The sequence below is a fragment of the Mercenaria mercenaria genome, chromosome 1 (genome assembly GCF_021730395.1).
Source record: "Mercenaria mercenaria strain notata chromosome 1, MADL_Memer_1, whole genome shotgun sequence".
NCBI lineage: Eukaryota > Metazoa > Mollusca > Bivalvia > Venerida > Veneridae > Mercenaria > Mercenaria mercenaria.
Genome location: NC_069361.1, coordinates 72,561,852 through 72,577,280, shown reverse-complemented (window position 1 = coordinate 72,577,280; position 15,429 = coordinate 72,561,852). Strand labels below are relative to the sequence as shown.

General features: G+C 33.6%; 1 protein-coding gene across 2 annotated transcripts in view; it reads left to right on the top strand.

The window, feature by feature from the left end:
• LOC123534298 (neuroglobin-1-like) overlaps positions 1-15,429 on the top strand; it is a 111,410-nt gene that overhangs the window by 12,537 nt on the left and 83,444 nt on the right. Inside the window, exon 1 of one of the 2 annotated variants that reach the window (XM_045316488.2) lies at positions 902-1,369. The exons of the other annotated variant lie outside the window; for it this stretch is intronic. Coding sequence (XP_045172423.2) covers positions 1,215-1,369 — 155 coding nt within the window. The 5' untranslated portion in view covers positions 902-1,214. Of the gene's footprint in view, positions 1-901; positions 1,370-15,429 lie in introns of those variants that run through there. 2 annotated transcript variants of the gene reach the window in all.

Below are 15,429 nucleotides of genomic sequence, written 5' to 3'. Positions count from 1 at the left end.
AGTTTAAATTTTACTTTTCAGTGTGTTCCTTCATTGACAGTTGCTTTTGCATTTTTGCACATTTCATTTGATTAAAATTCTAAACGAATTTAAAGGCAAGACGTTCATACCAAGTCACACAAAAAATAGGAGAGCGGTAGTCCAGTAGTTAAGGTGTCGGCCGCTCAACCCAGGGGTCGTTTGTTCAAGCCCCACTGGTGTCACGACCACGACTTCTAATTTGACACCAGTACTGGTTTTCCAGGAAGCGGACTCGAGGGTGGTTCAAATAAGCTTGAAGCTTTCATCACGATCGAGCTCAAATAAGTTATGTAAACAAAACTAACAAAAAGTCATCAGTAATTACTTGTTTACTACATTTCGTAACGAACCGCAATTTTCTGGCGGCAAGTACATATGAAAAGCAATAATATCATTTTGCATTAAATTTTGCTGAAAACCACAAGTTCCAGTATTTATACAACTGCAACAAATATTTTTGTTTTGTCTTAATTTCATAAAAGACTGTCAAGTATTTGTATAATCCGTAACATGATATGACATACATGACCGTACAATGAGCGTGTGTCAAAATGTTTAACCTTTAGCCTGCTGGCGGCAAGTGATTCTACCTTTGCGACCAGTGCAGACCAAGATCAGCCTGCACGGCTATTCAGTCAGTAAATTTTCAGTGAACACCCCTTTGAATAAAAAATGGTATGGCCCAAATTGAATGGTGGAACAGTCCATTTTAGAAATTTAGCAGGCTAAGGGTTAAAACAAACCCGAGAAACAAACTATAGGACTGATATGTACTGGATCGTTTCCAACAAATAACAAAATATTTGGAAATAAAGACTTGCACGATATGCACAATTACCATAATCAGTATGCATTGGGTGGAGGTTATAAACGGTTAATTAAAGGAAGAGAATATTTTGATTTATCAGTGAAAACATGCAGTAATATCAGTTGTTCTGGTGGTATGTAAGACTCCATGCAATAATTGTTTACGTGCATAGAAAATGTTTTGTACGGCATTAATGATATGCTTGTCAGATTTACATGTTGATATAAAATATATATAATAAGATGATGAGGATACACTTATTAGTAAAAAGGATGCCATTGAATAAGTTATAATTTACCTTAATTGGTGTTAGCTGAAAGTGAATGTTTGTCCAGCCGATGTGTTAGTACAAAGTTACTGCTTGAAAACAGATGTTGTGGAAAAAATGGGGAATAAAATAGTAAGCAGCGAGTTTGATGTATCCCGTAGAATTAAGCAGTTGAAAACTAGTTTGACACCAGAACAAACACAACTTTTACAAACGACATGGCAACAAATTAATTCTGATCTTCCAAGTCATGGAATGATTGTTTTCAAAAGGTAAAGATATAGTTTTTACTATTAGATATCAATTACTGTATTTGTCTTATTTGAAATGGTCAAGGTGTTGTCACCATTTTGGCTTTACTGGCTAGTGTCCATGAAATATCGCCTAATTCTTATTTTTAAATTAGTCAAAAATAAATTATCTGCCTTAACAAGTCAGTCGATATGCAAAGTAGTGATAAGTTTCTCATGCAGCAGATAGACGGAGTGGATACCATAGAAATTAACATATTTTGGAAATGTCAAATTCAAGTTCTCGTAGGAAGTATTTGATTTTGGTTCATAATTTATACGCTTATATAGAGATATTAATACTGCTTTATATGATATATCTTCCAGCCGCTATTCTAGAACTAGATTTCAGTCTCTTAAATTATACTACCGATTAATTAAGAAATAATTTATAGCAAAAGAGTGTTTTAACACTATTTATGCACGGAGGGCTGTTATACGTCGAGCTAGCCCGAGTGAAATTATTTGTACGACGTTTTACCACCGAGTGTATAAATAGTGTTAAAACACGGTTTTGCTATAACTTATTTCAATTCTAATATGGCCTTAAGCCTCACTCGGGGCGTTGAATTCTCCATGTGAGGAAGCCATCCAGCTGGCTTACGGAAGGTCGGTGGTTCTAACCAGGTGCTCGCTCGTGATGAAATAATACACGGAGGGGCACCTGGGGTCTTCCTCCACCATTAAAGCTGAAAAGCCGCCATATGACCTATCATGTGTCGGTGCGACGTTAAATCCAAAAAATCTAAAACAATAGATAAAATATAGTAGCGCTCTTTCTAGTTCGCAACAAAACATTGACGTCACCACACGTTAACGTGACGTAATTCTAGCGTAAGCGTGTTTTAACAGAGACAAGTATATTAATTAGAATTGTCAATATGACATTCGTCATGTTTGTTGTGTTTGCATCAAAAGTGGCGTAACGTCATTATGCATATATATACAACACGTCCAGTCGGTCTCCACACACCAACGAGGTCGATGTCATTCGTTTGAAATAGTTACTTCTATCTGTAATTGAAATCGTGGTAGCTACTATAGTAAAGAAACTTGTCAGTAGAATCCAGACTAAGAAAGTCTTAAATATGTTACTGCCAATAATTAGTACGATCTACTCGTGTAGGTATTTATAAATAGTTCTTAAGCCCTACAGCCCTCCTTTGGCAAACTAATTACTCTACAAAACTTAACTGTCTATGTCATGTAAACTGCTAGATTTATTCGCTTTGCGCGTTCATGTTCCTGTAATAAGAAACTTAGTAATCAACAAGATGTTAGAGGTACATTTTCAATCACTCGCGCGGTAATCCTTTTTCCACTTGATAAGAAACTTGTAGAAGTCGCTTATAACATACATGTGTATCATTTTAGGATCGTGTAAAATTATCTACTAATGATAAATAAGAGATACAATTAGTTTTAGTATCTTGTAGAATTCGTTTATAAATAAGAAATAAAATGAGAATAAAATTGCGTCAGTTTTAGGATTTATTGTAAACTTCGCTATTAAAGAAACGAGACATACAATAGAAGTGCGTCTGTTTGAGAATCTATCTTGTAATTTTCGCTGACATGCAATGAAAGTGCATAAGTTTAGTATCTTGTGCGATATGCTTATAAATGAGACATGCACTGGAAGCGTATCTAGTAAATCTTGCATGCGGTTTTACGATCAGTAAATGAGGCATATAATGAAAATGCATAAGTTTTTGTTTGTAGTATGAATCAAACACCCAGTTACTAGCTAGACCTAAACAATGATTACATTCTATCTTTTGTTACAAAAAAAAATCTATGATTCGTATCAGAGGAGGAGTATCTTACCTAGGTACAATGTACATAACGTATGATATATACTTAAACTGAATGTAGAAATTTTATATAGTTTAAATCATGCAACATGGTCATTTGACATGCTAGTATTTTTTTTTTTTTTGATCAAAGTCTAACTTTTATTTAATTTTTAATTTTTATTTGATAAATCATATGAAATACGGCTGTCAGTCCGTAAGAATTTGAAACCAAAATTCATTGTTGTTTCACCCAATTTTCCTCTCTTCATTGTTTTCGATGCGATGATAGACATTTACCTATACAGTGTAAGTTTTTCGCCTCCCTCTGATACTAATACAGTTTTCTTGTGTAATATCAAAAGAATACCCGAACGTTTCGTGCAGTACATGATCTGGTACAAAACGTATTGAAACATTTTCCATAGAAATGCACTAAGCCCTGAACAAGACAGCTATAATTACGCATGTAAGTGGAAACAGCCTTTCAGGTTTCATTAAGGAGATTGTCATTTGATATTCTTGGTGGGATCCTAGGTATTTTTTGGAAGAATTATAACTTGTTGGTTTAGCATATTGAAAAACAAATTTCTTGTTCAATATCACTGTGGAATGTCTAGCTCCATGTCAGATAAAAACAACAATTTTCCATTACTCTGATCGATAGTCATACTTCTTATTCTAAATTGCATATGAAATTAAGGTTTTATAGATACATATTTAGACACTGTTAAAAAATTCATCTGTATAGAGCAATTTTAAATGCAATTTTCTTTGTTTTGATTTGTGAATAGTAACACTCGAAGAAATAATATATATGTAATGCAAATTATCTATATATATATTCAATGTATTCTCGAGATCCAGTTAACTTTCAGAGAGAGAAAATATAGCTTCTCTGGTCCCAATCAGTTAAAAAGACTGAACTGTCACTACTGATTTGTGAGACATGCAAACAGAGATTTGAGTATATATATATGCAAATATTGAACCAGTACGAATGTGTAGTACAATTCGGGCTCATATATAAAGCAGCGTCGAAACTAATCTTATTGGGTTAGTGGACTTGCTGTGGCATGTGCGTGTTCGTTTGTACTGGTAGGCGCTATGCCGTAATTGGTCTGGTATATTGTGCTGGTGTTTAGTTCGTATAAATTCTCTCTACTATATATATATATATATATATACACACACACAAGAGGATTAAAGAGGACCGTACCATGTGCGCCCTCTGAAAACCGGCCAGCATACATCTTGTATACTTAAATTTAGAAATTAGAATACTTTGAAGAAATTTTCTGCTTGCTTCGCACGCTAAACATTTTATAATAAGTATAGCGGAGATGACAGAACCATTCTCTGATTTGTTTTAGGTGCATAGGACTAAGAAGAAGAATAGAGTCACATGAATGGCAAACAGGATAAATGTGTATGAATTCTATATTGAAACAATATGAATCAGTTATTCTGCTTCTTCTCCCTTTCTCACAATTCACTGTTTAATTTTATACTGTACTTAAGAAGAACTGATTCTAGCGCGCATAAGGTCTAAATAAATTTATGCAGATTCTGACGTTAAAAAAAGAAAACAATAATTATATAAAAACAAATTGTGAGCAAATGTGCTGGTTAGCCTGTGGCCCGGAACTGCACATTGTTTTGTCAAGCATTACTTGTAATATCAATAGTTTGAAAGATTGGGTGAACAGTAATATCTAAATAAATATACGTGATAATGCACCAGAGCGGTTATACAGTTCATTTTATCCGGTGAATATGCCCCAGAATCCGTCTAATTTGTCTCCACATAAATTCACTTGCACATGCGTTTGTGGTTGTCTATGGACCTGGTAGTTTTTATTAGGTATCTATGATATAATTTTGATATATACCTGGCTAGCAGATATGAATATATCAGTCTTAATCTATTACATTTTTTATTTCAAAACTTGCGAGAATATACGAGAGTTGTGGCTTTAAATACCAAGCAAAAGTAAGTTTCGGCTACATGAAAATTCCCCCAGAAAATCAAATGGCCAGACCCTTACGCACTCTGAAATGCATTAAATAGAAAAAGGGCAAGTGTCGGCATCTATGTTGAAATCTCCTACACCAATGTGTAAGTCAAAACAATGATTTCTATTTAAATCAGTTAAAATTACTTTAGTAAACAATTATTTATTGAAGTGTGATTTTTATGAAAAGATAAAAACTTACTTGATTCACTCTCAGACTGGTGCCCGCTGCCTGGACTAATAGCGTTTGTGTCATATGAGATTTAATGAATATGAATGAATGAAATTAATTTGAAGAAAACTGGTATATTCATTTTTTAACTGTTCAGACTACATTTTGAAAAAATTGCATCTTAAAAATTCATTTGATACATGGCATTCATAACACTTTCTGAAAATATTCCATAGTACACTACTACAGTTTTGTGTGTGTGTGTGTGCTTCATGGGAACTTGACAACAGGCGTTAAATGACATAAAACGATCAATTTGATTCAATTTATGTGTTTGTATATGTACATTACCATTTTGAAAAAAAAAAAAAAAACTGTAATGTGCCTTTAACCCAAACATGTTTGTCTGCAACATAAGGCATAGATGGCATGACCGGGTAAAAATTAATAGGTAAGGTAAAAGCAATACAACACAGTGGTTTAAATTAAATCTATGAACACAATAATTAGCCACATATCAATCAGTATGCCTATTCAAGTTTTAAAACCTGAAAAAAGGCAAATAGTTGATAACTTAAATATTGATTGAACACTACACAGCGGACGTCAGGTATGAGGTCATACTCTCCAAATTATACAAGTTAGAGCACAAAGATCTTACTACACCGTCTGATCGCATTAAAGTATTTTATTACGATTGAAAGCAAGTCCTTAAATACAGTTAGAGCAAGTAATTCATTAAAATTAATTAAGTAGGTAAACAATATTTTTGGAGTAGAAACTCAGAATGCTGAAACATCGATGTCTAAGTGTTCTGACTAATCAAAAGTTTATCATTACAGATGAGCCGCAGCATGAGAAAGTCAACATAGTGCATTAGCGACCAGTATGGATCCAGACCAGCCTGCGTGTCCGCGGAGACTGCGCGGATGCGCAGGCTGGTCTGGATCCATGCTGGTCGCAAATGCACTATGTTGTTTTTCTCATGTTGCGGCTCAAATATACTGGTTATATTCTTGTTTGATGCCTGTTTTCATTATAGTCATAAACCAAAGACCTCCTCCACTGCATGTTTCATTGCAGTTAGACTCTTTGTTTTGTACGCTGTATGTAATAACTCTGCTTTGCTAGGAATCATAGATGTTGCATTCTATAGCATAATGATGCAATAATACTCGAACTGTTAATAATGCATTTCTTAGAGAGATTAATGATGATAATAATTAAAATAGTGATTATGATAATAAGCATTTTTTATCATCTTATAGTTTGAAATAGAAATTAGCATTAGGGCCTTGACAATGGAAATGCTTTCAGTGTGTTTTTTTTTATTTGGTAATTATTTTAACATTTGAACTCCCCTATAATGCGTTATTTAAAATAAACATAGTACTAGGTGGTTGTTGTTTACTAGAAGGTTTTAAAGTTTTCTTTTTTTTTAAATAGTTATAAAATGTGTAGCAAATAAACGTTTCTTCCTTTAAATTTATTTCGCATCTTAAATCAAGTACGGGCAGTTTTTTAGTGATTCTGTCTATTTTTACTTTCAATTATATTCTAAATTTCAATTAATTACGGGGGAGGGCACCTGTGTCCTATGGACACACATCTAGGTTTTTAATAACTGAAAGCTACTGCGTGCCATCTAGTTAAGAATGAAGCAATATACACAAATCAAGCTGGGAATATAGATAAAATTATTTTAATTCGTAAGAGGTATTATAAATATATTGTCAATTTAATGGTTTATATAAAATTCTGACCAATGAATATTTCTAATAAACCAATGGCATTTTATTTTAATTATGAAAAATTTACTGTATTCAGACTAACATATTTATCGTGGAAATTCTATAACAAAGATCTACAAGCTACCACCAAATAAAGTCAAAATTGAGTTTTTTCTTGTGTCAATAAAATGGAAAAATTATGAATGGACGATCCTCTTTCAATAATCATTTTGACGATAAATTAAAGACTATTAAAATTTATTTGTTGTACATTTAAAATGTTCCATTACAACGCTTACAATTCTTTGCAATGACGGATAATATAAATTGTATTTTTATAATATCTTAACAGAAATAGAAGAAATGTTTGTTCTGAAAATGTGGATTAAACAGATTTATTGATAGATATTAAGTATATGTGGATGGCAAAACAGATGTGAAAAAACAACAACATTCCTCTCCGAGTTTAAAACTGGTTCTATGGTATAAGAAAAAAAATGCGGGACACCGGAAATGTTTTCCTTAAAATCCTTGTATCCGTATAACCAGCAGTCCGAATTTGAATCATCAAAAAGTTTCATACCAATTTGGATCATCTTTCCTTAGTATTAACGACATTCTCTTTGTTTCCTATCAGTTATTTTCAACGTTTTCAGGCGAACACTTTTTTCCTCGTCAGAAGAGCTGAAGAAGATGTACTCCTACAATTTGTATGACATTACCTTAAGATCTTTTATATGAAATAAGGAAGGCAAGAAGTCGTGGAATGAAAATATTTTTTCTTTATCACCAAGTTTTCGCAAAAAACGTGTTCACTAAATCTTAGTTTTACTGTATTATAAATTAGTATGATTGTAGTCACTCTATATTGGTTATGCTGGAAAGCTAGATATATGAAATACCAAACAAACGTTTTACGGCTTCTTGAAGTATGCTCTCGGCAAGATACTTATAGATAAGTTAAGCGCATGCACTATTCATTAAAATATAAATTAATTTAAAGCAGTTCCACTTAAGCCGGTGCCTGAAGGCTTCAGGGTGATGCATTTCTAATCAGCCAACTGAGTTTGCTATTATTTTTATTGGTTGCGTTTTATGCTTTTAAAGGATCATATTATAGTTTTATTCTGTTCCTAGATGCATTTCCGGACGAACGTTTAAAGAAAATTATTACATTAATTTTGTTCTCTCCAAGTCTTGCTCAGAATAACACTTCTGTATGCTGCTGAATACATGTGATATCTGTACAATATCGGATTTCAATGCTGTTGAATGAAAAACACGAATCATAGTTTAATTAATTCAGAATTTTGATATCTATATCGAAAACGTATTTAACAATTTAATTTTGTTTATGTCAGTCATGATGTATAAATTAATGAACAGGTCCTTGTGAAATATGTCTGGATCAAAATGATGATTCCCTAAGTTCAATTTTCACCGATAAAAGAATAAGTGCTGCGATTATCCAAAACTTTTTGAGCAAAATCGATCATAGAATGACGAATGAAAGGTTGTACTTCTGAGTAAAACTGAAAAGGTTCAATTGTTAACTACATTTCTAATGGGCGAGGAATTGATTTGGTGTCTGGCGATGAACAAAGCAAAAATGTACTTGAACAGAACTGCTGTTCTATGAAGAGAAAGGAAATGTGATGTGAGCGTAATTTGGATGAAAATAGAATTCTGACGAAACTGGTGCTAGGGGATGTGGTAATTTGCTGGAGTGCAAACAAATTTTCTATCATCTTTAATGCATTGAATAGAGTATGGAATGCTTTAGTGATTACAATGTTTTAGATTAACATTCTATATAAGAGAAACCACAAGTAGCTGTGGTTGCAAGATAAATAACTCAAAAAACCGATTTGTTGAGTACGTTATTTTCCCCAAATCCGCCGTTACGAAAGCTTTCTTTGACTGAAACCGTTTATATAGTTCTATCGTTTTTAGTGAAAAGTAACTTAAATAAGGCAGCAAAAATACGTTTTTGTAGACTGAACTGTAAAACAAAATCATTTACCGAATTTGACAAATGAAAAATCCACTCAGTAACAGATAATTCGTCGCATGTAGCTCGATCACGAATTAATCGGTTTTGACGTTTGTCATAAACATCACATTAGCCTAGTCTCAGAGTAGCAGCAAAATCTAAATGACTTTCCTTTATAAGTACACCCCCATCCCCTCCACTGATTTATAAATCTTAGACAGAAGACGAATATTTAGATTGTTAGATTGTTACATACTATGTACCGATATACATTAAATGTAAATGAATGTTTATATATGTCACTGCAGTTCATATATATTTGAGCCGTGCCATGTGAAAACCAACACAGTGGCTTTGCGACCAGCATGGATCCAGACCAGCCTGCGCATCCGCGCACTCTGGTCAGGATCCATACTGTTCGCTTTCAAAGTTTATTGCAATTAGAGAAACTGTTAACGAACAGCATGAATCCTGACCAGACTGCGCGGATGCGCAGGCTGGTCTGTATCCATGCTGGTCGCAAAGCCACTATGTTGGTATTCTCATGACGTGGCTCATATGTCACTGCAGTTCATATATAATTATAAAAACCTGTATAGTTAATGTAACAACGAAAATATGAAACAGAACTAGTAACTGTAAAATTAAGAAAACTTAGTAGGAAAAGCGAGAACTATTAAACCAGCGAATAATACTTTAAATAAAAATGCACAGATTAACCACAATATTTGAATTCGAGACATTTCATAGTAACTGGTGGGTTTTTTTGTTGTTTTTTTTTTTTTAGAAAAAAGGCATTAAGGTTAAGAGATTTGCCACATATAGTGGTAATCGTGTTTCATCTATTATACAGTACATATGGATCATCTTGGCCCGCCCTGTTAGCGCGGTAGGTTAAACGCATATCCTCGGAGATGCGGCGTATCTTATAATCTGATTTCTAAATCAATCGTGGAGTCTTAAATCAACAGAAAACGATCACTCACATGATAGCAATCAGTTTGTCAAACCGCTAGTAACGTTGGTGTGAAACATGGAAAATTAAAAACATGAAGTAGCGAGTTAGATTTATCCTCTTGAATCGACTAGAAGAATAGATGTTTTACGCCTGAACAAACAGAGCTTGAACAAGCGTTTGGAAAACTGATTTCTTCTCGGAAGATAATTTGGACTGATTGTTTCGATCAGGAAACTTCTTTATCATTATTACATGTATTTGTTTTACCAATAAAACGTTCATGGTTTTGTCACCGTCTTGGCCCAATGTCGACAAAATCCTACCAAATGCTGATTATAAAGGTTTACTAAACACAAAATTCATAATTGAAAATTTGAACAATTACGCATAATTACAGTCATAGTTTGCGTAGCATAAAATTAACATAATATATATGTATAGTAGGTTTAAAATAGCACAAACGTAATAAATGTTGGCTAAACATAGCATACATTTGTACTACTATTAACAAAACTGAAAACCTTTTAGCAAACTGATATTTAATTATGAATGTAGTTCTACAATAAAAGTGAGGTATAATATTTTTGATGAGGATTTTCTACATAAGAAGGAAATGTCTTCCAAGATAAAATATATATCTTAATGAAAGATGGTCTTAAGATATCTGAAATACTATTTTATATATTAATTATTTGCTCTCACCTTTCTGAACTTGAATGTCTATGGTTATGGTTATTGCTGCAATAAAGAGAATGAAAACAGTAGCCTAAGAGACCGGTGTAAAACTGAGTTACAGTCGCGGGAAAATATTACAGCAATTATGATTATAAAGTGATTTAGAAGTAAAAGTAAAATTCGGGAAGAGTTGATCGACTATCTGATATTGTACATAAATTGTACAAACTCCAAACTCGAGTTATCTGCAAATTTTCCCCAAGTCCTGAAGCACATGTTTTATCTGCTTTCTATGCAATATCGATTATTTTACAATTCTACGGCTGAAATAAGGTACAACTGTCAGTGCCATGTGCACGTCTAGATTTATAAGTTCTTGTTATTTTAATAACAGACACAAGTCAATAAGATAAGCTATTTTCAGCAGGAGTCGTCTGTTTCGAATTATTCATTTTATATTGTTATGCACATGATGCCTGAGAAAGATCTTGTAAAATAGAAGTTACATACACTGTAGCATCAAACGTTGTTCAAAGTGTAGAATCATTACGCGAAAAGAGACAATACTTAACAAGTGATTATTCTGCATTTTATATTTTTTTTTGTACTAATATTAATTGCACAACCTTGATATGTGCCCAACGTTAGAAAGCACTCGTATCGTCTCAATGTTAGTTGTTTTAAAACAGGCAGAACGATATTTATAAGATGATACTTTTTTATAATGAGCCTAAAATTGGGTAAAACAATATTATAATAATGCATTTTTGTAAGGTTTATGTTGCACTGACACAGTTATAAGCCATCTGGCGTCTCTCCAGCTTTGCACGGTGGAGGAAGATCCTAGGTGCCCCTATGAGCATTATTTCAGGCATGGGCGGGCTCCCGGGTAGAACTACAGATCTTTTACATGGCAGCTTAAGGTTTCATCAAATGAAATAATTCTCTGTCCTAATTTGTTTTTCGAAACCGCCGCGGTGTTGGACAAGGGATTTGAAGATACAGAAAATCATAGTTCTGTTGTATATTTTTTTCGACTCGCAAGGTTTTAAACAAGTAAATGAATATGGAAACACTATTTCATTGCGCATGTATGGCGCCAAATAGTCGATCGACGTGACGTCAACGCATAAAGTGTTAAAACACATTCTAACATGGCTCGATTTGATTTCCAGTTAAACAAAAAAGGAAATCAAGCTCTTTATATTTTAGAAATATTTATAGCAAAAGAGTGTTTTAACACTATTTATGCAAGATGGGCGGTTGGTTATACGTCTGGCGTAATAATTTCACGATGGCGCAGCCCGAATGAAATTATTTGTACGACGTATTACCGCCCGAGTGTATAAAAAGTGTTAAAACACGATTTTGCTATACATTATTTCGATTCTAATATGCCCTTAATCTAAATCAGTAGAAGAAATATAGCAGCGCTCTTTCTTGGTCGCAACAAAAACATTGACGTCGTCGCACCGACCTTGCAAAATCCACGAGAGCCGAATACAAAATCCCAGATCTAGCTACTGTTATAATGACCCTTTTATTATATACCTCTACCTTTTGTTTGTTGTTTTGTTATTGAACGAAATCTTCAATGTTTATCGATATTAAAATGGAACTAAGTGAAGATTTTATGTGCGCTATTTATAGAACTGTGTCAGGTCATGCATATTTATGAAAGTAGTCCGGCAGCATACACTACGGAAGGTACAATACGGTATTTGAAAGGTACAATACGGAATATTTCTCTGTCTGTTCATATCTAATTTTGAAATACAAGCCGAGGTTTTACAGAATTTATATAGGTATATAAAATGATAATTGTTTTTATTTACCAGGTTTGCCTTCATTGATGATCGTTATATCGTTATAATGGTAAACATAAGGTTGCAATACAGTCAAAGCTTAGGCATCAGTTTAACAAAACGGGTTATCCATTTCACAGGTAGAAGTCTTTCTTACAACACTTGGTATATAATTCATCCTTTTCCTACTTGTATGTTTCTATAAAATGTCAATAACAGTTGCCTCATTCATATCAAAATTAATTTTAGTACCTGTCTGGAGAAAAAAATGATATAAGAATGTATGCTGTCCATAAAATGTAGTATACCATTTTATTAGGCCTGTTTCTTTCTTATTTATTCGAAATGTTACAAATATAACACTTTACGTAATAAATAGTCAAATAATATACGATGGAAATGCTATGGCCACAGAAATCAAGGTAATAAAATATTGCAAAATGTAAACATGGTAAACGGTTTTAAGTTAATTCAAATATTTACCACATGCTGTCGCCACAAATCATAAAATGATAGACGAATTAAATGCTGATGTAAATATTCGTTTTATCTCCTCAAGACTTTTTCTATTGTATGATAGTGGAAGCTTACAAGATTGTCTATTATGAAACCTCACAGACGTAAGTTAATTTTAGTACCTGTCAGAAGAAAGAAATGATGTAAGAATGTATGCTGTCGTTAAAATGTAGTATACCATTTTATTAGACCTGTTTCTTTCTTATTCATTCGAAATGTTACAAATATAACACTTTACGTAACAAATAGTCAAATAATATACAATGGAAATGCTCAAGGTAATAAAATATTGCAAAATGTAAACGGTTCTTAGTTAATTCAAATATTTACCACACGCTGTCGCCACAAATCATAAAATGATAGACGAATTAAATGCTGATGTAAATATTCGTTTTATCTCCTCAAGACTTTATATATTGTATTATAGTGGAAGCTTACAAGATTGTCTATAATGAAACCTCGCAGACATAAAGCAAATCAGTAAATGCAAGCAAAACGACGATAATAAAGCTTTCTCATTTACAACCTTTATCCTGCGTCACATTACCATTTGTAATTTGTTAGACTTACACCGTGTTATACAATAACTCCGATATAAAAACATTCCAGGAGGTGCAAAAAGAGTTATAAGGCGTAACTGTAAGTTAAATTAGTCTTAGAAATGTTTAGATATTCACGACATGTTGTCGCCACAAGTAAAAAAAATGTATGATATGTAATGTTATATAATCAGCTCTGAATAACAGAAGAATTACGTATTTGTGCTCCTTATATCACATCATCAAATTTTTTTCTGATATGATTACTATGTTTTTTCTCCTAAATCCCATTAAAAGCATCGGGGAAGTGAAATTTTGTCTTGCAACTTGCTTAGTCGTACCCTTAACAGTTAGGCTCTTGGTGCTCCGACTTTAAGACAATTTTGTCCGTTTCGTATTAATACATTATATGTAATTTCGGGTATATTGGAAGTGTTACTTCCTATACCCACATGTACGCTCCTTCCCGTCTAACTTATGAGTTACGGTGTTTGTCAACCATGTAATAGTTTGAGCTCTCAACATTGTATAAACCCTGGCCGTTCCTATGAGCGGCATCTTGTTCCTTTGTCTGTTCCTTTTCCCATCGCTCATTTGTTTAACTCTGTGCTTGTATGTATATATGTGCATGTGTATGCGTGCGTATATGTGTTGTTTTTGTGCGCATTTATGTTTTACTGCTGTGGTTTGGGGAGTTTGTGTTTTTAGAACGTGGCATTCACTAATGAGAATTTATCCTTGGTTTCTCTAACAACCACCAACCCAGCCAACAACCTCTACTCGCACCTATTCTATTTTCATACCTTTATATGAGCCATGTCATGAGAAAACCAACATAGTGGGTTTGCGACCAGCATGAATCCAGACCAGCCTGCGCATCCGCGCAGTCTGGTCAGGATCCATGCTGTTTGCTAACGGTTTCTCTAATTGCAGTAGGCTTTAAAAGCGAACAGCATGGATCCTGACCAGACTGCGCGGATGCGCAGGCTGGTCTGGATCCATGCTGGTCGCAAACCCACTATGTTGGTTTTCTCATGACACGGCTCATATTTTTATTACAATTAAAATGTACTTGTGCTTGTTGATGGGTATTTGAAGCAGTCTGTTTCAGACTGTTTTATCATTCCACTACAATTTCCATTTGCGGCAGACCTTTTCCGAGTTACGTGGCTCAAGGTGTATATACTGTGCCATGAGCTTTCAGGAAATGTACACATTCTTTTTAGTTTCTAAATCTTTTATCAAAGAAAATGGCTGCAACACTAACCAAGTGATATTGATTTGAAAAGTAATACACGAAGTAATTGCATACGTTCAAAAACCAGCCATGGGAATAAATTGAAACTTCCATTAGATGCGTAACATAATTTATTTATAGAGGAAAGCTTTTTATGCCTTTCGAGTTGGTAATAATTAAACATTTTCACCATCTTGCATTTTGCAATTGTCATAGATGTTATATTTTCAATATTTTAAGTATGTGAACTGTTCACTCTCATTGGCTAGTTTCCGGGTTTTAATTATTTATAGGTAGTAGATATAAGATAAACAAAAACCAAAGCTTATTGCGCATCTTCATAAAAAACAAACTTACTCAGTGATTCAATGTGATTTGACTCTCTGGAATAGAAGACAAACATACATCACCCTGTTCCCTAGCAATCTGTCGCCTTGGATACATATAGCGTAGACTAGACTTGGAATGTACTCTTTAAACTAAATAACGTGACATTTAGCTCCACATGTGGGCCTGGGTATGCTGTGATACCTTAAGATAACCCCAAACAAAAAAATCAAGTAACAAATGGTATCAAAATCGTGAATAAATGGTGAACAAATCGGTATT